General features: G+C 45.5%; 1 protein-coding gene across 2 annotated transcripts in view; it reads right to left on the reverse strand.

Moving 5' to 3' along the window:
* Positions 1 to 426: 426 nt before the first annotated feature.
* The window catches only part of LOC140722611 (NACHT, LRR and PYD domains-containing protein 3-like), a 38,059-nt gene continuing 13,124 nt past the window's right edge, over positions 427 to 25,361 (reverse strand). Inside the window, exons 4-12 of one of the 2 annotated variants that reach the window (XM_073037317.1) lie at positions 23,071 to 23,237; positions 13,613 to 13,784; positions 13,450 to 13,515; positions 3,919 to 5,656; positions 2,307 to 2,393; positions 1,981 to 2,151; positions 1,655 to 1,825; positions 1,332 to 1,499; positions 427 to 1,196 (exon numbers count right to left, since the gene is read on the reverse strand). In XM_073037317.1, the coding sequence (XP_072893418.1) occupies positions 1,109 to 1,196; positions 1,332 to 1,499; positions 1,655 to 1,825; positions 1,981 to 2,151; positions 2,307 to 2,393; positions 3,919 to 5,656; positions 13,450 to 13,515; positions 13,613 to 13,784; positions 23,071 to 23,237 (2,828 nt within the window). In that variant the 3' untranslated portion in view covers positions 427 to 1,108. Of the gene's footprint in view, positions 1,197 to 1,331; positions 1,500 to 1,654; positions 1,826 to 1,980; positions 2,152 to 2,306; positions 2,394 to 3,918; positions 5,657 to 13,449; positions 13,516 to 13,612; positions 13,785 to 16,692; positions 16,815 to 23,070; positions 23,238 to 25,361 lie in introns of those variants that run through there. The other variant, XM_073037318.1, reaches the window with a different exon arrangement.

A 25,361-nucleotide genomic window follows, 5' to 3' on the forward strand; every position in this document is an offset into this window, starting at 1 on the left:
CTCTGTGTCTGACCCCGGGAGTGTGTGATGGGACGGTGTGGAGGGAGATTCACTCTGTGTCTGACCCTGGGAGGCTGTGATGGGACGGTGTGGAGGGAGCTTCACTCTGTGTCTGACCCTGGGAGTCTGATGGAATGATGTGGCTCAACGCCGGTATTCCTTCCCCATCCCTGTCGTATTCGGGACCCAAGTGAAATCACATCTGACATTAAGGTCGATTTTAACTGTCTGCGCAGGCAGTTAGCCACGATCGGGGTAGGGTGGAGATGAGATCCTGGGCACCCAGATTCTGAGACGCTGCTGCACCAGTGTGAGGAGCTCAGACCCATTATTGCAGTTTACCGGGGGCTGGGGGGGGGGGGGGGTCAGCAGTAACCCCAGGTCACTGTTTCTCCTTTAATGAGACTCGAGTCCGACACCAGGACAGGAAGTTACAGCAGTTTATTGATTTCATCATGACAAATGTAAATTAAACAATGTGTGAGCTGCTGACGTGCGGGAATAAATAAGCTGCTCCCGACTCACTCACAGTCACACACAATTAACTGACCGGCGACAACGAGTGACCGGTTGAATAATCAGTCCCGTTTCTCACCGTCACTCTGCATCGGTGAACCTATGATTATAAAATCACACTTCAGGGCCGTGTCCGGGATCGCTGCAGATCCAGGGTCACTGCCGAGGGATTTGTCAATTTAACATCATTACATCGACCAGTCTGCTGAATGCACTGTCCTCAGCAAAGGGAGCAAATCGATTTGCTCCCCAGATAAACTCACGCCGGGACGCCGGTGTCCCAGAAATAAAACCGCCGTCCACAGGATCTTCATGTCTGTGTATTTCCCCGGTGTGTAACGTGGGGAGTCTCGAACCCGGAAGCAGTGCTACTGGACATGAGGCCGAAATACGTCACTGCGGGGGCACAGACAACCACACAGAGTGCGAGACAGGAGCCAGTTCCGTTAAAACCGTTGGGAATTACACCTGGAGTGTGGCTACTAAAGGTAAGGGCAGGAGTTAAGGGGGAGGGCGGGAGTTAAAGGGGAGGACGGGGTATCAGCCTAAATGTCCCGATCCCGCGGGCGGGGATGTTCACACATTCAGATGTTCACACGGTCACTGTCAGTCCGGGTCTGGGTTCCTGCAAAGATCTCAGTTCCTTCCCCCCAGTCTCACTGAACCGATTCTCCACCAGCCTGAAACAGATGGAAGAATAAAGATGAAATGAATAGATTACACAACAGTGTCAGTATCAGGGACTGGGGTGAATGATTCAACAACACTCACAGACAAATTATTTTAGTACATTCAACATTAACACAAACACTCACCAGATCCATTCCAGACTCGGGAGGGTCAGTATGAGGCGTCGGAGAGCGGGGACAGATCGGTCTGTCAGCGAGTTTGAGGACAGGTCCAGACACATAAGTGATCTGTTTGTACTGAGAGCGGAGACGAGATCCTCAGTACCAGAATCTGTGAGAGTGACATTGACCAGCCTGCAGATGAGAGAGAGTGAGGGTGAAGGACACAGAGAGATAGGAGACGGTACAAATCCCCAGTGTTTATCAATAACACAATTACTGATCACATTAATGTTTAGAGTCAGGCACCCAGTGACTGTAAACACAATCTCCCACAGTCTGGTACTTACCATAGTCTCTGTATTTTACACTCTGGGTTCCTCAGAGCCGCAGACACCAGTTTCACTCCTGAATCTCCCAGTTTATTATTACTCAGGTTCAGTTTTGTCAGTGATGGGTTTGTACTGAGAGCGGAGGCGAGATCCTTGGCACCAGAATCTGTGAGACCGACTCTCTCCAGCCTGGAGATGAGAGAAAGTGAGGGGGAAGGACACACAGAGAGAGGAGACGGTACAAATCCCCAGTGTTTATCAGTAACACAATCACTGAACACATTAATGTTCAGTGTCAGACACCCAGTGACTGTAAACACAATCTCTAACAGTCTGGTACTTACCAAAGTGTCTGTATTTTACACTCCGGGTTCCTCAGAGCCGCAGACACCAGTTTCACTGCTGAACCTCCCAGTTTATCATTATTCAGGTCCAGCTCCGTCAGTGATGTGTTTGTATTGAGAGCGGAGGCGAGATCCTCGGCACCAGAATATGTGAGACCGACATTGTTCAGCCTGGAGAAGAGAGAGAGTGAGGGTGAAGGACACAGAGAGACAGGAGACGGTACAAATCCCCAGTGTTTATCAGTAACACAATCACTGAACACATTAATGTTCAGTGTCAGACACCCAGTGACTCTAAACACAATCTGCCACAGTCTGGTACTTACCCCAGTTTCTGTATTTTACACTCCGGGTTCCTCAGAGCCGCAGACACCAGTTTCACTCCTGAATCTCCCAGTTTATTCTCCCCAAGTCTAAGCACAAACAGACAAATTTATGAACAAAGTGATTCAAACCGTGGGTCTCGGGGAATTTCTCTCACTCGGATATTTCAGGAAACATTAAACCCTTCAGTAAATCACTGATAGGAGTTCCCATCACTGTCAATGTCCCTCACTGCCCATCTCCAGGGTATTCACCGAATGTCAGTAATTTAGTCTGTCGATGTGACCCTGTAAACTCCACATATTCTGTATCATTCCCTGATGGCTAGACAAAATGTTCCTGATGTGAGAGGGTCGCAACGAGTAGGGTTGAAGTGGAGGAAGTCCCACAGTGAGACAGAATTGTGAATGGGGAAATGTCGAAGGGAAATGACACCACAGGAGGAAGGGGAATGTGGATGTGAGATCTCGCAGGAGGAAGGGGAATGTGGATGTGAGATCTCGCAACAGGAAGGGGGATGAGGAAGAGAGATCCCACAGGAGGATGGGGACGGGAGATCCCACAGGAGGAAGTGGGATGGTTGAAGAGAGATCCCACAGGGGAAAGGGGGATGGGGAAGCGAGATCCCACAGTAGGAAGTGGGATCGGGAAGAGAGATCCCACAGGAGTAAGGGGGATGGGGAAGAGAGATCCCACAGGAGTAAGGGGAATGGGGAAGAGAGATCCCACAGGAGTAAGGGGGATGGGGAAGAGGGATCCCACAGGAGTAAGGGGGATAGGGAAGAAATATCCCACAGGAGGAACTGCGATGGAGAAGAGAAATTCCACAGCAGGAATGGAATGGGGAAGTGAGATCCCACAGGAGGAATGGAATGGGGAAGCGATATCACACAGCAGGAAGGGAGTGGGGAAGAGAGATCCCACAGGAGGAAGGGAGTTGGAGAAGAATATTGCCATATAAGGAAGGGGGATGTGGAAAAGTTGTCCCACAGAAGGGTCAGAGGGGAAAAGATTATCCCACAAGATAGATTGTACGGGATGCAGTAACAGATTGTATCGAAGGGGTGTTATGAACCTAGGATCATAATCGAGACAGGAGATGCACCCATTGGGTCTAGGTATCTGGTAGTGAGCAAAGTCACACAGGTGGACTGACGGTAATAGTCGCACCAATAGGAAGGGCAGGGGAGGACAATCTCACAATGTTATTTCTCTCCTCACTTGGACAGTCTGCTGACGGTCTGTTGTCCCTCACTAGGCAGGGGATGTGAATCTCTGACCCACCTGCTGCAGTCAATGTCGATCTGAGTGTCAGTAACAGTGAGAAGGAACATTGTCAATGGACGTGTCACAGGCAGCGAGAAACACGGCCATTTCTATGGTTTACTACCATTAAACCAATGGCCGTTGTTCACTGATCGGATGTAATTTCCAAAATTCGTTCACAAGAAACAAGAACACTTTCCCTTCCTTGGGGAATTACTGACTGATCCCCTGGGCATTTGTCACAATTCTTCACAATCTGATTTACTACAAATTTACCGAAATTCCTTTACATTGAAACAACGCAATGGAACAGTTTCACAGTTCAGAGTGAGAGATAAATCAAGTTACCTCAACTCCTGGCACTTGTGCAGCCCGGGTCCCAGCCGCCGGATTCCTTCACACCGAATGTGGCAGTTCTCCAGGTCAAGGTGTTTTATTGTATCACAGAGTCCGATGACATGAGACAGGACCGCGCAGTCAATCGGGGTCAGAGTCATTCCACTGAATGAAAGTGTTTCCACAGATCCCAGAGCGGCCTGAGCCAGTCCACGATTCTGAGACTCAAACAGGTAGTGCAATGTGTTCAGGAGGCTCCTTTTACCAGCTTCACTCTGGGTGTTTCCACTCTGGCGTTTAACCTCCTCCTTCACCCAGTCAATCACCCGGCAGGTTGTTTGATGAGGAAACGGACCCAGAAACTCCTCCAGGCCCCGAGCTGTCATTGGGGAGGAGAGACCAGCAACAAAACGGAGAAATACCTCAAACTGCCCATCTGTCGTGTTGTGGGCTTTAGTGAGGAATTTCAGGATATCCCCGGGAGGTGGATTCAGGAATTGTGCGACTGCAGCTACAAACTCTTGGATGGTGAGGTGTGGGAATGTGTACACAACGCTCCGGGCAGAATCCTCTCTCTCCAGAAGCTCCATCAGGAACCCGGACAGGAACTGGGAAGGCTGTAGATTGAACTTGATCAAATCTCCATCTGAAAACACAATCTTCTTCTCGGACACTCCTCTGAAGGCCATCTGACCAACCCTGAGTAACTCATCACGGGGGTTCTCAATCTCACGGCCGTGGTTTTTCAGGATGTTGTAAATATAGTAGGAGTACAGTTGGGTGATGGTCTTGGGAACTCGCCGTGGGTCCCTGACTCTTTGTGTGAAGAAGGGGCCCAGTGCCAGAGCGAGGATCCAGCAGTAGGAGGGGTTGTAGCTCATGGTGTACAGGATCTCGTTCTCCTTCACGTGTTTGAAAACAGCTTCTGCCACCGTCTGATCTTCAAAATGCCTGATGAAATATTCCTTCCGTTCCTCACCAACAAATCCCAGGATTTCTGCCCAGACACTGATGTCAGCCTTTTCCAATAAATGTAATGCAGTGGGACGGGTGGTCACCAGCACTGAACACCCTGGGAGCAGCTTGCCCTGGATTAAACTGTACACAATGTCCGACACTTCACACCACCACTCGGGATCTGGGCACTGGTGCTTGGGTTCTGTATCTCTCCGAATGTCAGCAAAATCTATTCTGTGCTTGAATTCATCCAAACCATCGAATATAAACAACAATCCCTTTGGGTTCTTCCAGACCTCTCTCAGGATATTCCCAAAGTAAGGATACTGATCTAGAATCAGTTCCTTCAGGTTTATTCGACAGTTAATAGAGTTTAAATCCCGGAATTTGAAAGTGAAGACAAACTGGAATTGTTGGTATATTTTCCCCGTTGCCCAGTCATATACAATCTTTTGTACCATTGTTGTTTTCCCGATCCCCGGGACTCCGGCCACTGCTGCCGAACTCCCAGATTTGGATTTACTTCGGGAAAAACTGCTTTGGAATAACTGATCAGTCTGGATTTTTTCCAGCTCTCCGCGGAGATGTTTCTGTCTCCACTCCTCGTGGTCTCTGCCTCTTGCCAGCAGCTCATGTTCCACCAGTTTCCAATCTCGAACAGTAGAAATGACCGTGAGCTCAGCGTATCGATCAACCAGCTGGAAAACCTTCACCTTCTCCCTCATCAGGATCGTGTTCATTCTCAGTGTTTCAGTTTGTGCCCGCAGAGTCTCCTTGTGTTTCTGTTGAACATCTTCCATGGGAATAGAGAACATTGTCAAAATGTTAAATGGTTCAATGGACAAAGAAATTCCTAAATGCATTCCAATATTCAGAGTTTGAGATTACATAAATTAATTCAATGCTTCCATTGATATTAGGACAGGAAGTACATTTCTGTTCACAGACAACCGAATTAACAGCAATGAATGTCCCTGAAAAATGTCCAATCCTCATATTCTGGTACTCATTACTTGTGATGGTAAGCTTTCCTCTGATATCCTATTGCAATCCTGACTGCACCCCCGTTACAACATCATTTCACTATATTTAAAGGATTGCTTGCATCATTAACAGATAATGTTAATACTGATCTTGTGTGGAAATACGGAGAGCAGGACACTCTGCATTTTGGCAAGTCTGCACACTGGGGAGTCACAGGTGTCCACTGCTCTTGCATCAAAACAGGAGCAGAATATGCGGGAAATACTCAAGTCGGGCAGCGTCTGGAGGAGAATCACAGTGAAGTTGCAGATCGATAACCCATCGGAACGACAAGAAAGAAAATGGCTAGTTTTCAATCGCAGTGATGGAGGATTGGTGGAAAGATGAAATCTCTGTTAATGGAAGAAATTAGAAGAGTCTGTCTCAATGATGTACATTGTGTTTGTGGCAGAGGGTGGTGAAGTCTTGGCCACTGCTACTCATCAGTCTTGCTGTGGGGGTGTAGGGCGCTGTCTTATGAGGCCTCCGTCTGTCAGAGTCGACCATGGATGTCCTGCCCCTGCAAGCTAGGACACTCCGATATGGAGAGGAAGCTTTTGCCGATGTAGCAAGCTCCCTCTCTCCGTGCATCTGATGAACACAAAGGATCGGCAGAGACTGACACTGCTCGGCACCAGAGGTGTCGCAGGATATGCCACAGTCTGTGTTGAACAGACTGCTTTAGGGGCTCCAGGTCAAGAATTTTCCCTCTGGGTTTACTCTCAATCTCTTCCCCATGAGGGGTGCAGTTGCAAGGTAGTGGAGTTTTGAGATCAGAGTTTTCTTGCTCCTGGGTGAGCTGCCAATCACGGCCAAGGAGCCCCATCTGCCCAAAGCGACTGGCTGTAAGGCACCAGTAACCCGCCTTTGCCCCTTCTCCTTTCGGAAGAAATGCTTCCACTGTGCTTAGTGGCTAAACCACATGTGAAGGCCGGGGGCTGGACTTGGTTGTCAGAGGCTATTTGAGTCACACGCCACTGGGAGCATTTCATAGGTCGTGGCAGCTTATCCCCACTGCCAAGCTCGGGTAAAACAATCTTAAGCAAACAAGGGGCGCTGTATTATTGAAAACAATAAATCAATAAATTGGTTTATTATTGTCACATGCACCACGGTAAAATGGAAAACTTTTCTGCATGCGATCCAAATAGATCATTACATCACATCGGTGCAATGAGGTTGTAGATGGAAAAACGGAAAAGAATAGTTCAGGGAAACAGTGTTTCAGTTGCCGAGAAAATGCAGTGCAGGGAGACGATAAGGTAGAAGGCCAAAGGATCATTGGCAGGTCAGGGTTTTGCTTTGGAGCTATGCTCATAAACTGTAGAATTCAACACCTAAAACCACAGTACTGTGCAGAAGTCTGAGGTGTATATTACGACTGACAACATTCTGTCTTTTATTTTCAAGTTTGCACTTTATCCCGCGGTGATGCAGTTTGTGTTGTTGTTGTTGTTGTTGTTGTTGTTGTTGTTGTTGTTGTTATCTTAGCCTAAACTGGTAAAACTTGAGGTACAGGCATAGCCAAGCGCATTCCTGATTGAATTGATAGGAAATTTCAGACTATTCTCATGGTGTATAATACTGTGTGTTTTTGAAGATTTATACAATTATTCCCGTGTGGGCCTAATTTATTAATACTATTGTTTAAAGCCTTTGGGATGATACCAGTTATCAATATTATGATAGGGATAATGAATACCCTGTTCTTGTTCCATAGTCTTTCATTTTCCCCTTTTAATTCAGCATATTTCTGGTGTTTTTCACTAATTCATTTCTGTAAGCTATGTGTGTTTGGAAAGGCTATATATAGTCAAAAAGTTGTTTTTACTTGTTTATCCTTTAAAAGTACATCCGAACGGTTATCATGGATTATCCTATCTGAAATAATGATCAGTCACGGTATGATATGAAGGACTCTAACTCTAAAAGCGGAGCAGGTTTGTACTTATAGTAAGTTTTGGTTTTTTTCATCAGTTGTAGTTTAAGCAAGATTTTTGGGAATGTTGTCCACCACTTGATAGTGCTTGTGCAAGTAATGAGATTCAGTTAAACTACAGCAAGTTCCTGTAAGGCGTTGGATTGTTTCTGGTTTCTCCTGTAATTTTCAGCATTTATCGCCGAGGACCTATTGGTCGTTTATTCTGTATTATTGATAACTATGTGTCTCAACAACCTTGTCCTGCATTGTTTCAATTATCTCTTCTGTTTCTGGGAAAAGGTCTCCAACTTTGAGCCCGGCGCTCGACGCTTCCTTGTCGACATCTAGTCAGCTCAGTCATGTGGATGTCTTCCACGGGGAGCCAGATTCTTCCATTGGTTAACATTTTCTACTATTATGTTAGTTTCTTCATTTTTATGGGTGGTGCTTTCATTTCCGTTCAGTGATGTGTACCCCTTATCAGAATTGCATATGCTTGTATGGAGTGCTGAATCCTCCTTGTGTTGATGAAAATATACCCTTAGAACTAATTGTGGATTTCAGAGAAGGCAGGATGAGGGAACACAACACACGAGTCCTCATCGAGGGATCTGATGTGGAAAGAGTGAGCAATTTCAAATTCCTGGCTGTCAATATCTCCAAGTGTCTAACCTGGACCTAATATATCCATGCAGCTGCAAAGAAGGCACAACAGTGACTATATTTCATCAGGAGTTTCCAACATCACTCGAATATTTCTACAGGTGTAACTTGGAGAGCATTGTAACTGGCTGCATCACCTTCTGGTTCATGGGAACTACTGTACAGGATCGGAGTAAGGCGCACACTCAACGATTCAGGAGCAACTTCTCCTCTGCCATCCAGTTTCTGAATGGACATTGAACGCATCGATAGTGACTCACTAATTTCTTTTTTTATTTCTATTTTTGCACTACTTATTTAATTTAATATTTCATATAATCACACAGACATGCATAGCTATATATGCTCAACTTCCAAGCCTGAAGCCATTTTGCTGCTCAGACAGCTCCACTGGACAGGACACGTGCCTCGCATGGAGAACTCGTTACCGAAAGCAGTACTCTACGGAGAACTCTCCCAAGATAAGAGAGATGGTGGTGCCCCCGCACAAGAGGTACAAGGACCAAATTAAACAGCAGCTCTCTCAGGCAAATATGGAGGTCAACGAGTGGCAGCGGCTGATCTACGGCAAAGACAAGAATTTTGAGGAACCCAGAAGAGCGGCTGCTGAAAAGAAGAGGAGATGCAAGAAGGATCCAACTACCCAAACGCCTGAATCCCAGCTACATCCGTGTCCTACTGCTCCCGGGTCTGTAGATCCAGAATTGGCCCCTTCAATCACCAACGATCATGCCGTCATCCAGTACCACACACACACACACACACACACACACACACACACACACACACACACACACACACACACACACACACACACACACAAAAGGATTTAGGGTATGCTTCCTGGTCATTAATACTTGATGGAACCCTGGAATGGGCATGTCCTGGACCCCCTACAATTCAACTACCGACACAACCGATCGACAGATGACACAATAGTTACTGCTCTGCACACCGTCTTTAAACATCTGGAGAAGATGGATGCTTATGTCAGAATGCTGTTCTTGGACTAGAGTTGAGCATTCGACACCATCATTTCCCTCCAGGTTCGACAAGAAACTCAGAGACCTCGGCCTTGACCCTGCTGTGTGCAGCTGGATCTTGGAGTTCCTGTCATATTGCCGGCAGGTCGTAAGAGGGGGCTCCCTCACCTCTGCCCCTCTGACACTCAACATAGGTGCCCCTCAGGGTTATGTCCTAAGCTCCCTCCTTTACTCTCTGTATGCCCATGACTGTGTCACCACCCACAGCTCCAATCTGCTAATTAGATTTGCTGATGATTGGCCAAATCTCAATTAATAGCGAGGTAGCCTACATAGAACAGGTCATCACCCTGACACAGTGGTGTCAAGGAAAAAACTTCTCCCTCAATGTCGCAAAAACAAAGGAGCTGGTTGCTATGTCGCAAAGACAAGAGGAATGGAGAGAGGATAACCCCCATTGACACCAATGAATCTGGGTTTGAAACAGTGAACAGCTTTAAGTTCCTCGGCATCCACATCACTGAGGACCTCACGTGGTCTGTACACACCAGCTGTGTGGTTAAAAAAGGCACAACAGCTCCTCTTTCACCTCAGATGGTTGAGGACGTTTGGTATAGGCCCCCAAATGCTAAAGATTTACTACAGGGACACAATTGGGAGCATCCTGACTAGCTGCATCATGCCCTGGTATGGAAACTGTACCTCCCTTAATTGCAGGATTCTGCAGAGAGTGCTGCGGACAGCCCAGTGCATCTCTAGATGTGAATTTCCTTCTATTCAGGACGTTACAGACACGGGGTAAAAAGGGCCCAAAGGATCATTCTGGACCCAAGTCTCACAAAACACAAACTGTTCCATCTGCTACCATCTGGGAAACGGTACCGCAGCATAAAAGCCAGGACCAGCAGGCTCCGGGACAGCTTCTTCCACCAGGCCATCAGACTCATTAATTCAAGCTGATACAATTCTACTTCTACAATTGTATACATATACTACATTTGTGCTGCTGGCGCAGAAAAACACTTTTCACAACTTATCTCCGTGATATTAACCCTGATCCTGAGAATTTTTTTCTTACTGTTGTGCCATTTGTTTTAGGTCTGTTATTCATTATATTCATACTGCCCTCGTTCATATCAATCTAAGTGTGCACCAGTGCACATGGTGTTTTCTAGAAATTGTTATTTAAGTTCTTAGTTTTCTTTGCATATTTTCCAGATCCATTTCATACCAGAAGAATACGTCAATATGGGCATAGGGAGAGTTTAGTACCTTTGTTATATTTTTACTGTTCAGCTCTGTTTGGCAGATTTCCTTCAGCCTTGATATAAATTCACCTTTCCTTCAGACTCGCAGTAAATTCAACGTTTCCTCGGCCTTGAAGTAAATTTTGTTGAAAGATTTTCCTTCATCACACGATGACCTATTTTCTTTGCTTATTGATATTCTAAATATATGTTTCATATTCATCCATCAGTTGCCTTGAATCCTGATGCTCTGTTTGATATTCTACCGGCTCTATTGCACCTCTCTTTATGTTTCATGTTCTGTACTTTTCTAGCTTAAATTTCATGTTTACATCTTTGGAGATTAGTTCCATTATTTGAATTATTTGTTTTAGCTTTACTGATGCAAGAGTAAATAATTTCAAAACATCAATGTACAGCTGTGTCAAGGTATAATTCGATTTTCTTTTCTGATTTGAAACGTGAGGTTTGTCCGTTTCTGAAAATTATGAGCGGGTTTAAAGCCAGGTAAAACCATTGTGGGCTTCGTGAGTTACACTGAAAAATCCCTACATTTATTTTTATAATGGTGGTTGTTCCTTTGTGGTTGTTAATAGGGTGATTATTGGGCGCCAATGTTTTATTAGATGTTATAGAAATTTCACAAGTATTGGATGAATCTTATATATATTTGGAACTTCTCTTAACCCTGCGAGGGAGGGAATCAAATGTCTTTGATACAATATAACATTGAAAGATTTCTGCTTTCCTGAGGGTTTGATATAGAATTACATAATCTATTATCAGTTGTTCCTTAAATCCGTTCATACCCTAATGGTATTCTTTCTGCTCTTCTGTAAGTATTGTGGTTTTCTAAATGAGTGGTTATTATTTATGAGATCCACAATGTTACAAATTTATATATAAAATTGCCTTATTATTATCAGCCATTAATAAAATAATAGGTGACCAATCAATAGTCTTATAAATGCAGAATTAAAGCTGGAGATACATACCTTCAGTTTTTTTTTATATTTTCTGCTGCATGGGAGTACGAAAGGGAGAATGTTTGAGGGTTCATCAGCAAGGTTTTGGGTGGGGTTTGCGTCTGGCTAACTTGATTGAGTTGCTCCAGGTGGTGACAAAGGTGGTGGATGAAGTTACAGATTGATATTGTCTACTTGGATATTGGTCGAGTCTTTGACAAGATCCCACATGGGAGGCTCATACAGGATATTAACATGCTTGGGAACTGTGGGGAATTGTCCCGGCTGGCGGGGACCCACATTGCGAGAAATTGCTTTCGCTGGTGTGTGATGAATCTGAAATTATTGTCATAGGCAGCTGAGGAAGACCAGTCAATGGGTATACTAAAATGCAGGTCTATGTTCCTGATTCGGAAGAGCGTCAACATTTACAGAAGGCAGGATAATAGGGTTGAAAGGAATTGCGGAGTAAATTCGCAGAGCCGAATAGCTTAATTCTCTTCCTAATTCTGATGGTTTTAGGGACCATCTGGAGATTTGTATTCATTTCCGATGGTCCAGCTCTGGGAAGGATTGGAAAGGGTACAGAACAGGTTCATCAGGATGATGCCTGGATTCGGTGGCATGTGAGACAAGTAGAGGTTTAATAAACTTGGTTTGTTTACTCTGGAGTTAGAATAGAGATCTGACTGAAGTTTATAAGATAAGGTCTGGGTAGAGAGCCTGCATTTTGCTTTCAACTTAGCCCATACTCATACCAGAGGGCATTTGGTTACGGTGAGATGGGGTAAATTTACAGCATGTTTGGGTCGTTTTTTCACAGGGTGGTGGATGCCTGGAATTTACAGCTTGGGTCGTGTTGGAGGCAACTGTGTTAAAGATGCTCCAAGATATACCTGAATGTGCAGGAAATGCGAGGTTATTGTCAATAACACGAGAGAGGATATCAAAGATTTGTTTTTCTTTCCCAGATATATAAAGAGTGGAAAAAAAGGGAGAGGGTTGATATCGGACCTCTGGAAAATGATATTGTAGATTTAGTAACGGGTGAGAAGGACATTCCGGACAAACTCTGTGGAAGTCACTAGATAGATGGATAGATAGATAGATAGATAGATAGATAGATAGATAGATAGATAGATAGATAGATAGATAGATAGATAGATAGTTAGATAGATAGATAGATAGATAGATAGATACTTTATTCATCCCCATGGGGAAATTCAACATTTTTTCCAATGTCCCATACACTTATTGCAGCAAAAACTAATTACATACAATACTTAATTCAGTAAAAGTATGATATGCATCTAAAATCACCCTCTCAAAAAGCATTAATAATAGCTTTTAAAAAGTTCTTATGTAGTTTACTTAAATACATTAACACTAGCAGAATTCCAAAATGTAAAGGGCATCCGCGGACAGAATTGAGAGTAGCTGCAATTATGAGGGGGAAGGTTGCTTCTGTATCTGAAAGGTCTGAAGATAGAAAAGTCACCTGGACTGGGACATACAGTGTATCAGGAGCCTGTCTGGGGTGTGTGGGGATTCCCAGAGTATTAGAAACTGGAGTCAAGGGTTCAGCACACCCAACAGATGGATTAACACATTAACAGCTGGAAAAATACATTTTAGAATATTCAGGCTGCAAAAAGAGATGATCTGAATTTTAACCTGAAACTAGACTCAAGCGAAAGATTAATGGTGGATTTTCATTTCCAGATTCTGCCAAGTCACAGTATAACATTTGAGATGTGGTTTGAACGGTGCATTTCGTCACTCACCTATCAGATGAGAGGGCAACTCAGATAACCCTTGGGCAATGTCTATGTATTCCAGTGGATCAGGACCTGTTTAAGTCAAAATAATGTCCATGAAAACATAGCAAAAATAACTAAAATGTTTATTTCAATATGTCTTTGTGTTCAGTGCGTGTTTTTAACGTACCGAGTTCCTTTATTTCCCTCAGAATTCTGTCCAACTTGGGTAGCTCAGTCCTCCAGGTCACAAAGGATTCCCACATCGCCCTCCGGGCCCGGGAGCCTTTGCCCATCACCAAACTGAGGAAGAGTCTGGAACTCTCTGCCCGTTTTCCCTTCTCTGTCAGTTCAGTGACTTTCTACAAAAGGAAACAATGGACCTATTGTGGAGCAGACAGACAGACATGGAGAATGTGCAGGAAAATATCTGTTCTTGGCCCCGGTAGCTTCAGAACAGATGCAGTCACTGGGCTGCTGCCTCATCCTCCCTGGGTTCAGTCATTAACAGAGAAACAGTAACTGAAGGAAATTCTAAAAGAATATTGTGAAAGAAAAAGGATTTACTGACATCCTGCGGTAGATGCAACGTGATGAATTTACTTGTCCGTCAATGTGCAACATTACATCAAAAAGATGTGACAACAAGAACGGAAGAGAGGGGAGAGCGAGAGAGCAAAAAAAAGTGGATGTTGGGCATCACTGAATCGTGGCTGAAAGAAGATCATATTTGGGTGCTTACTTCCAAGGATAAATATTTAATTGAAAGGATAAGCAGGTAGGTGAAAGGGTTGGATTGACTCTGTTGTCATTAAAAATGAAAGGTCTTGAGAAAGAAGTGATATCGGATTGAACGCTGTAGATGTTAAGAAACTGCATAGGAAACATGACCCTGCTGGAAATTATATACAGGTCCCTTAACAATAACCAGGTTGTGGGCTACAAATTCCAGTGGGAGAGAGAAGAGGCATGTAAAAAGGTCAATGTTAAAATAGTCAATGGGGAATTTCAATATGCAGGTAGCTTTGGAAAATCAGGTCAGTGCTGAATCCCATATGAGGGAATTTATAGAATGCCTTTGAGATGGTTTTTTGAGAGATGCTTATAGTTGGTCCCACTACAAGAAAGGTGGATCTTAATCCTGTGTTGCGTATTGCACAAGATTTGATCAGGGAATTTAAGGAAAATAAACCCTTAAGAGGCAGTGATCGTCAAATAGCAGAACTCACACTGCAGTTTGAGAGGGAGAAGGTAAAGTTAGATGTACCTGTATTACAGCGGAATAAAGGAATTACAGAGGCACGAGAGAGGAGCTGGGCAAAAATAAATTCAAAAATGACTAACAGGGACAATAGCAGAGCAGGAATGGCTGAAGCTTCTTGGAACAATTCAGAAGACGCAGGACAAATGATCACAAAGATGAAGAATTATTCTAAAGGGAGGATGATCAGCCGTGGCTGACGAGGTAGCCAAAGCAGCACAAAAGCAAAGCGGAGGGCACAGAATATTACAAAATGTAGTAGAAAGCTGGAGGACTGGGATGTTTATACAAACCAACAGAAGGCAAATAAAAAGCCATAAGTAGAAAAAATATGAAATATGAAGGTAGGCTAGCAAATATTGTAAAATAGCTTAACAAAACAAAGGTCTGTCCGATACATGAAGAGTGAAAGAGAGGAAAGTGGATTGTGGGCTGCCGGAAAATAACAGTGGAGTGGTACGCTCAGGGGAAAAGGAAATGGCGGAAGGTATTAGTAAGTATTTTCCACAATAGACAATAGACAATAGGTGCAGAAGTAGACCATTCATCCCTTCGAGCCTGCACCGCCATTTTGAGATCATGGCTGATCAATTCCTTATCAATACCCAGTTCCTGCCTTGTCCCCATATCCCTTGATTCCCCTATCCATAAGATACCTATCTAGCTCCTTCTTGAAAGCATCCAGAGAATTGGCCTCTTCCGAGGCAGTGCATTCCAGACCCCCACAACTCTCTGGGAGAAGAAGTTTTTCCTTAACTCTGTCCTAAATGACCTACCCCTTATTTTCAAACCATGCCCTCTGGTACTGGACTCTCCCAGCATCTGGAACATATTTCCTGCCTCTGTCTTGTCCAATCCCTTAATAATCTTATATGTTTCAATCAGATCCCCTCTCAATCTCCTTAATTCCAGCGTGTACAAGCCCAGTCTCTCTAACCTCTCTGCGTAAGACAGTCCAGACATCCCAGGAATTAAGCTCGTGAATCTACGCTGCACTTCCTCTACAGCCAGGATGTCCTTCCTTAACCCTGGAGACCAAAACTGTACACAATACTCCAGGTGTGGTCTCACCAGGGCTCTGTACAAATGCAAGAGGATTTCCTTGCTCTTGTACTCAATTCCCTTTGTAATAAAGGCCAATATTCCATTAGCCTTCTTCACTGCCTGCTGCACTTGCTCATTCACCTTCAGTGACTGATGAACAAGGACTCCGAGATCTCTTTGTATTACTCCCTTACCCAACTCTATACCATTCAGATAATAATCTGCCTTCCTGTTCTTACTCCCAAAGTGGATAACCTCACACTTATTCACATTAAACGTCATCTGCCAAGTATCTGCCCACTCACCCAGCCTATGCAAGTCACCCTGAATTCTCCTAACATCCTCATCATATGTCACACTGCCACCCAGTTTAGTATCATCAGCAAATTTGCTTATGTTATTTTCTATGCCTTCATCCAAATCGTTACGTAAATGGTAAACAGCTGTGGTCCCAATACCGAGCCCTGTGGCACTCCACTAGTCACCACCTGCCATTCCGAGAAACACCCATTCACCGCTACCCTTTGCTTTCTATCTGCCAACCAGTTTTCTATCCATGTCAATGCCTTCCCCCCGATGCCCTGAGCTTTGATTTTACCCACAAATCTTCTATGTGGGACCTTATCAAATGCCTTCTGAAAATCGAGGTACACTACATCCACTGGATCTCCCCCGTCTAACTTCCTGGTTACATCCTCGAAAAACTCCAACAGATTAGTCAAGCATGATTTACCCTTGGTAAATCCATGCTGGCTCGGCCCAATCCTATCACTGCTATCTAGATATGCCACTATTTCATCCTTAATAATGGACTCTAGCATTTTTCCCACCACCGATGTCAGGCTGTCAGGTCGATAGTTCTCTGTTTTCTCCCTCCCTCCTTTCTTTAAAAGTGGGATAACATTAGCCATTCTCCGATCTTCAGGAACTGATCCTGAATCTAAGGAACATTGGAAAATGATTACCAATGCATCCGCAATTTCCAGAGCCACCTCCTTTAGTACCCTAGGGTGCAGACCATCTGGACCTGGGGATTGTCAGCCTTCAATCCCATCAGTCTTCTCATCACCGTTTCCTCTGTTGCCCTATGTGCTTGGCCCGTCCATACATCTGGTGGCAGGAGAGAGTGTTTTTGCAATTACTGAGGATAAGATGCTCGGGAAGCTGAAAGTTCTGAAGATAGAAGAGTACAGATCAACTGCACCCGATTGCTTCTGAAGGAGGAGGCTGAAGAGATTGTGGAGACGTTAGTAATGATCGCTCAAGAATCAATAGATTTTGGAATGGTTCCGGAGGACCCACCATTTTAAATTATAGGCCATTTAGTCTGATCAGCGTTTGGGAAGATGTCAGCAGTCGATAACTGAGGATAAGGTTTCGAGGTATTTGGACGCACATGATAAAAAAAAGGCCAGAGTCCATGGAAGGGATCCTGCCTGATAGAACTTTTTGATAGAACAACATGCTGGGTCGACAACGGAGAATCAGAGCAAGTTGTTTACTTGGACATCCCGAGGACCTTTGACCAGGTGTCCCACATGACGCCATTTCACAAGACCAGGGCCAACAGTAGGACAAGAAAGATACTAGCATGGATAGAGGATCCATGTTTTTCTCCAGACAGACTTTGCTGACTGTCAGGAAGCACAGAACGGGAACAAATAGGGCTTTTGATCGTTGGATGTTGGTGACCAGAGGGGTTCTGCAGTGGTTTGTTTTGGGACAGTTTCTTTTTCCGTTATGCCAATGATTTGAAGGCTTTATAGCCAAGATTGTGTGCGTTATGAAGATATAGTGAGGAAGAGGAAGCGTTGAGGAAGCAGGGATTTCACGGGAGGACATAGACCGATGAATAAAAGGACAAATCATTGCCATCTGGCATGTAGTATAGGGAGGTACATGGCCATACACTTTGACAGAAATAATGAAGGCCTGGACTTTTTTTGAATCTGGGGGAAAATTCAGAAATCAGTGTTATAAAGAGTCTCTGGAGACCGAGTGCAGGATTCCTTGCAGGTTGAGTCGGTGTTAGGAAAGGCAAAAACAATGTTAGCGTTCATTTCGAGAGGATTAGAATATAAGAACAAGCACTGGCTAGACCACACTTGCATAATGTGAACGCTTTTAGTCCCCTGATCAGAGAAATTATGTGATGGCATTGTGGAAAGTCCAGAGAGGAATCTAAACTAACAGAACCAGTGATATTAAAACTGATTTTAATGAGAATGATTCCTGGATGCGCCTGTACTGGCTGGAGTGTGGAAGGATGAGGGGGAATCTATTGTAGCCTGTGGAATATCGAAAGGCATTGAGAAGACGTGGAGATGATGCTTCAAAGTGGGGGAGTCTACAATCAGACGGAACAGCCTTGAAATAGAGGGACGTCCATTTAGAACAGAGATGAGGAGATCCTTTAGCCGAGGCGTAGTGAATCTGTAGAATCCATTGTCACTGACAGCTGCGGTGACCAAGTCATTGGGTATATTTAAAACAGAGGTTGGTACCTTCTTGACTAGTCAGGTCAGCAAGTTTCACTGGGAGAAAGCAGGAGAATGGAGTTGAGAGGGATAGTAAATCACCCATGATGTAATGGCGGAATAGGATCTATGGGCCTAATGGCCTATTTGTGTTCCGATGCCTTATGGTATTATGATGTGTAAAGTCAACAGAACATTAAGGAATGTCAGTGCGGCTGTCTTATGATGGAGATGGTAACTGCCTGGCACTCATGCTGTAAAATGGTGATCCCTTTTTGAATGCAGGCATGAGCTTCCTCATTTACTGAGGAATTATGAATTAAACATTGAACCGTCTTCAAGCAACATCTTTCTCTCTCTCTATCTCTGGCTATCCATCCCATAGGATGATGATGGTTCCTTTCCGTCAGTTAGTGGGGTGGTACCCCACTCCTCAGAACGGAACCGTGTGCATGAGTGGATTTTAGGTGAGTAGGGCGTTGCACCGGTCCAGATCCACCCTCTCGATATCCCCTCCCGGATCCAGCAGCCTGGTTGGGTCCAAGACGGCTGGGGGAAGTTCTGTTGCAGTGAATGGCCAGACTATGCTCGATGCAAGGGATGCCCTTTCCACTCTTCTTTGCTAGATGACCGTTGATCCTACCAGAGGGGTCATCCACCCTTTGGCAGGTCTTGTCTTTCATCCTGCAGGGTGTCTAGCCACCTTCCTCACCAGGCCAGCCTGGTGGGGGAGCTGGTTTAGTCACCGACCATTCGACCATGCAAAAGGCAGTACTGGGTTACATGGTACCGGCAGCACTCAGACGAGTGACCTGACCAGAACATACACCGATGATGGAATTAAGGTAGTCGAGGATGCAACTGAACATGGATGGGCTTAGGACATTGCTCTGAGAAACAAGAGGAATGATGTCCCGGTTTGAATGATTTTTCTCCCAGAACAGTTACCAGTAGGGAATTGGAAAGGTTTTCCATAACACGAATAATGGACAATAATTATGGAATAAGTCAGCATAATTCCCTGATGGTCCACTGCACTGTAAAATAATCCCTCAGTTTCACTGCTACCAGGTCTGAGGAGTTACAGTTGTGAAAGAGATTTAACAAGAGGTTTAAGAGAACGATGAGTCAGCTAACAGAGAGGAGGTGCAGTGGCTAATGGGTTGGTGCACAGCCAACAACCTGTCTCTGAATGTGAACAAAACAAAAGAGATGGTTGTTGACTTCAGGCGGGCATGGAGCGACCATTCCCCGCTGAACATTGACGGCTCCTCGGTAGAGATCGTTAAGAGCACCAAATTTCTTGGGGTTCACCTGGCAGAGAATCTCACCTGTCCCTCCAGCTCCATAGCAAAGAAAGCCCCGTAGTGAACCTACTTTCTGCGAAGGCTGAGGAAAGTCCATCTCCCACCCGCCATCCTCATCACATTCTGAAGGGGTTGTATTGAGAGCATCCAGAGCAGCTGCATCATTGCCTGGTTCGGAAACTGCACCATCTCGAATCGCAAGACCCTGCAGCCATTACGGACATTTACACTACATGCTGCATCCGCAAAGCAAACAGCATTATGAAGGACCCCACGCACCCCTCATACAAACTCTTCTCTCTCCTTCCGTCTGGGAAAAGGCACCGAAGCATTCGGGCTCTCACAACCAGACTATGTAACTGTTTCTTTCCATCAGACTCCTCAATACTCAGATCCTGGACTGACACCAAGTTACTGCCCTCTACTGTGCCTATTGTCTGCTTATTATTTATTGTAATGCCTGCACTTTTTTGTGCACTTTATGCTGTCCTGGGTAGGTCTGTAGTCTAGTGTCGTTTTTTTTACGGTGTTTTTATTACGTAGTTCAGTGTAGTTTTTGTATTGTTTTATGTAGCACCATGGTCCTGAAAAACGATGTCTCGTTTTTACAGTGTACTGTTCCAGCAGTTATGGTCAAAATGACAATAAAACGTGGCTTGACTTGACTTGACTTAATGGTTTTCCAGTGAAGCAGATGTCTTCACATGATGAATTTATAGATGAGCATCATATTTACAGATTACTCCTCTTACCTTTGGGTAATGCCTGTCTGATTCATTACAGACAGCGCCTATGAATCCCAACGAGAACAGAGTCACTCACAGGTGTAACGCAATTGATTTTCTGATACCACTCATGGCTGAGTAGGTTAGTTATAGGACAATACAATCACTGTTTGTGAGCTCCAAGGAGAGGGACCTGAAATGGTGTGTCCCTATCTCTCATTAGTTAGATATTCAGCAAGTTATCAGATTTCTTTTTCGTTTTTTTCCCCTTCCCTTTCAGGACAACCTATTGATCTTCTTCCTTTTTAGGACAACCTGTTGATTTCTGAGATCATGAGATATCAGCCAGTCAGCAGATTTATGTTTTGTGCTTTCTTCTTCCCTTTTAGGTCAAACTATTGACTTTTGTGGTCATGAGATATCAGCTTTGTGCGTGATCTTTCACGCCTAACCTATCTTAGAGATTTTTGAGGAAGTTGCCAGGAAATTTGCTGTGGCCAAGGTTGTGGATATTGTCTACATGGACTTCAGCACGGTATTTGACAAGTTCCCTCATAGCAGGTCGGTCAGGAAGGTTCAGTTGCTCAGCATCCGAGATGACCAGGTAAACTGGATTAGACACTGGCTTTTTGGAGGAATACAGAGCGTGACTATAGACTGTTGCATTTCTGATTGGCGCCTGTAACTCGTGCAATGTCACGGGGATCGGTGCCGTGCTTGTTGTTGTTTGTCATCTATATCAATGATCTGGATGAAATTATGGTTAACATAAATTTGCGGATGACACTAACATTGGGAAGGTGCAGTGGACAAAGAGGAAGACTACAAGAGCTTGCAGTGAGATCTAGACAAAATGGAGAATGGGCATAAAAGGGGCCGATGCAATGTAATACAGACAAATTGCACTTTGGAAGGACCAAGCAGGGTAGATATTATACAGCGACCGGTACGTGTGGTAGAACAGAGTGATCTGGGAATACAGGTCCATAAGTCATTGAAAGTGACGGCAAATGTACTCAAGTTGCAGATTTGAAAGAACGTTTCTTAGCATATTAACCTTTGTAAATGAAAATATTGTGTACAGTAGATGGGATATGATGTTGTATAAGAGGTTGCAGAGGCCTAATTTGGATATTATGTGCAGTTCTGCTCACCTACCTACAGGACAGATGGAAATAAGTTTGAAAGAGTACACACACAAAAAAAAACCAAGGATATTGTCAGGATTAGAAGAAGAGTGACCAGGTTAGGACTTTATTCATTGGAACGTGGAAGATTGAGGGGAGATTTCAGAGAAGTTTACACAATTACAACGAGAAGTACAACGAGATCTAGATCTAGGTCCTCTTGGACATCAGCAATGAAAACAAGCATGCAGGTACAGCAGGCAGTGAAGAAAGCTAATGGCATGCTGGCTTTTATAACAAGAGGAATTGAGTATAGGAGTAAAGAGGTCCTTCTGCAGCTGTACAGGGTCCTGGTGAGACATCATCTGGAGTATTGTGTGCAGTTTTGGTCTCCAAATTTGATGAAGGACATTCTTGCTATTGAGGGAGTGCAGCGTAGGTTCACAAGGTTAATTCCCGGAATGGTGGGACTGTCATATGTTGAAAGATTGGAGCGACTGGACTTGTATACACTGGAATTTAGAAGGCTGAGAGGGGATCTGATTGAAACATATAAGATTATTAAGGGATTGGACACGCTGGAGGCAGGAAGCTTGTTCCCGCTGATGGGTGAGTCCAGAACTAGAGGCCACAGTTTTAGAATAAGTGGTAGGGCATTTAGAACTGAGATGCGGAAAACCTTTTTCACCCAGAGAGTGGTGGATATGTAGAATTCTCTGTCCCAGAAGGCAGTGGAGGCCAGGTATCTGGATGCATTCAAGAGAGAGTTAGATAGAGCTCTTATAGATAGCGGGGTCAAGGGATATGGGGAGAGGGCAGGAACGGGGTACTGATTGTGTATAATCAGCCATGATCACAGTGAATGGCGGTGCTGGCTAGAAGGGCCGAATAGCCTACTCCTGCACCTATTGTCTATTGTCGATACATAGGGTACAGACAGGATAAATGCAAGCAGGCATTTTGTACTGAGGTAAAGAGGTACTGCAACAAGAGGTTATCAGTAAAGGGTGAAAGATGAAAAGTTCAGGGGGTAAAAAGGTGAAACTTGTTGACTCAGAGGGTGCTATGAGTGCAAAACTAACTAGCAGCGCAGGCAGTACAAGCAGTTAAGAAAAGTCTGGATAGATCCATGAATGATAAGGGTATAGAGCACCAGGGCCTGGTGAAGGTCAATGGGAATACATAGTTAAATATTCCAGCATGGAAATAAATGGGCCAACAGGCCTGATTCTGTGCTGTACTTTTCTAGGACTATGACAGATCAGCCACACATTGTTTGAGAACTCACGGAGCCAAGACCAGATATGGTTAGCATGTTTCCCACTGTCAAGTACAGCAGTGAAGCCGGTTGTCTCAGTTTACAATCCGACGGTTTACTATTCATTCTGGATTAATGAGATGAGGTGAATCTGCCCGACGGTTCAGACAAGATTTGAAATTGGTTTCAGACTCAATGCCTGTTCAAGGTCCAGATACGCAGCCACTGCTCTGATATCACACTGATAAATGCAGCAGGTGTGAGAGAAAAAAAGTTGAGGCTGACCCTGCAGTTCCCAGTGCTCCCCAATTTAACAGCTGAAACCAGATCTGCTGGAGACAAGTCAGAGATCAAAGTCTCCATTGCCATGTAGAACGCCAAGAACGTGAAGATTAATTTTGGTCACCATACACTATACAGTTCTGTGACAATACACACACTACACTCACCTCATTCTCTTCTCTACTGAAATGTCCCTCCTTTGTCAACATCCAGCTAAGTCTTTCAACCTTTTCTTCAATTGCTTGTTTGAGTCTGTCTCTGTAGAACTTTGTCAGTTGGTACAGTCGATACTCCTCCCCCTCTGCCAGGAGGTCGGAGATTGTAAACTCTGGCTCTATGAATATAGAAAGGAAAATACAGGCTTGAACTCAGATATCCCTCGTCTCCACCGCTCTCACCCAACTCAACAGAAAAAAAGCATGACTTGAACCTGCTCACAGACACAAAAATGGATTAATTCTCCATCTCCAACACTGACCTTAAAATCGAACCAACGATGTCCTAGCCATTACTTTAATAAAGGACCATATTTAATGCAAACCAGTCCATCCCCAATCCGACCCACTCACCTATTTCAGTTTTGGATTGGCAATAAATGTTGAGACTGTCGGTAATATTCGCTTCCCAGAGATACTCTCCATCCCTGTGAGTACATTTCCCCTGATTCACATCCTGGAAATACTCTCTTATCTGGACAACTGCAAGTCCTCCAATGCACATCCTGGAAATCCTCAGATCAGGTAGTACACTTCCAGTAGTGGGGTAACGGGTACCCCACTACACCACATGTACCACACCCACACATTCCCCCTCTCTCTGACCAACCCTCCAACAAGGAATCGCATTTAGCCTCCTCCCTGCCACATTATGCAAACAAATCACCTTCATATTTCACCCACCCGCTCCTAGTTGGGGACTTGATAATTCCGTGTTTAATGAGCTTCCGGGCTGACAGGGGGTCGCCTCACTTGTGCTGGTTCCGGGGTCCTGATCGGTGCATCTGACGTCACTGTCTCTGGGCTGACAGGCGGTCGCCTCACTTGTGCCGTTTCCAGGGTCCTGCTCAGTGTCTCTGACGTCACTGTCTCTGGGCTGACAGGCAGTCGCCTCACTTGTGCTGGTACCAGGGTCCTGCTCAGTTTCTCTGACGTCACTATCTCTGGGCTGACAGGCAGTCGCCTCACTTGTGCCGGTTCCAGGGTCCTAATCGGTGTCTCTGACGTCACTGTCTCTGGGCTGACAGGCAGTCGCCTCACTTGTGCCGGTACCAGGGTCCTGCTCAGTGTCTCTGACATCACTGTCTCTGGGCTGACAGGCAGACGCCTCACGTGTGCTGGTACCAGGGTCCTGATCGGTGTCTCTGGGCTGACAGGCAGTCGCTTCACTTGTGCTGGTACCAGGGTCCTGATAGGTGTCTCTGGGCTGACAGGCAGTCGCTTCAGTTGTGGTGGTACCAGGGTCCTGATCGGTGCCTCTGACGTCACTGTCTCTGGGGTGACAGGCAGTCGCCTCACTTGTGCTGGTTCCAGGGTCCTGATCGGTGTCTCTGACGTCACTGTCTCTGGGCTGACAGGCAGTCGCCTCACGTGCAGGTTCTGGGGTCCTGATCGGTGTCTCTGACGTCACTGTCTCTGGGGTGACAGGCAGTCGCCTCACTTGTGCTGGTTCTGGGGTCCTGATCGGTGCCTCTGACGTCACTGTCTCTGGGCTGACAGGCGGTCGCCTCACATATGCTGGTTCCAGGGTCCTGATCGGTGTCTCTGACATCACTGTCTCTGGGCTGACAGGCAGTCGCCTCACTTGTGCTGGTTCCAGGGTCCTGCTCAGTGTCTCTGACGTCACTGTCTCTGGGCTGACAGGCAGTCGCCTCACTTGTGCTGGTTCTGGGGTCCTGACCGGTGTCTCTGACGTCACTGTCTCTGGTCGGACGGGCAGTCACCTCACTTGTGCTGGTTCCAGGGTCCTGATCAGTGTCTCTGACGTCACTGTCTCTGGGCTGACTGGCAGTCGCCTCACGTGCTGGTTCCAGGGTCCGGATCAGTGTCTCTGACGTCACTGTCTCTGGGCTGACAGGCAGTCACCTCACTTGTGCCGGTTCCAGGGTCCTGATCGGTGTCTCTGACGTCACTGTCTCTGGGCTGACAGGCAGTCGCCTCACTTGTGCCGGTTCCAGGGTCCTGATCGGTGTCTCTGACGTCACTGTCTCTGGGCTGACAGGCAGTCGCCTCACTTGTGCCGGTTCCAGGGTCCTGATCAGTGTCTCTGACGTCACCGTCTCTGGGCTGACAGGCAGTCGCCTCACTTGTGCCGGTTCCAGGGTCCGGATCAGTGTCTCTGACGTCACTGTCTCTGGGCTGACAGGCAGTCACCTCACTTGTGCCGGTTCCAGGGTCCTGATCGGTGTCTCTGACGTCACTGTCTCTGGGCTGACAGGCAGTCGCCTCACTTGTGCCGGTTC

Source organism: Hemitrygon akajei, unplaced genomic scaffold, assembly GCF_048418815.1.
Source record: "Hemitrygon akajei unplaced genomic scaffold, sHemAka1.3 Scf000082, whole genome shotgun sequence".
NCBI lineage: Eukaryota > Metazoa > Chordata > Chondrichthyes > Myliobatiformes > Dasyatidae > Hemitrygon > Hemitrygon akajei.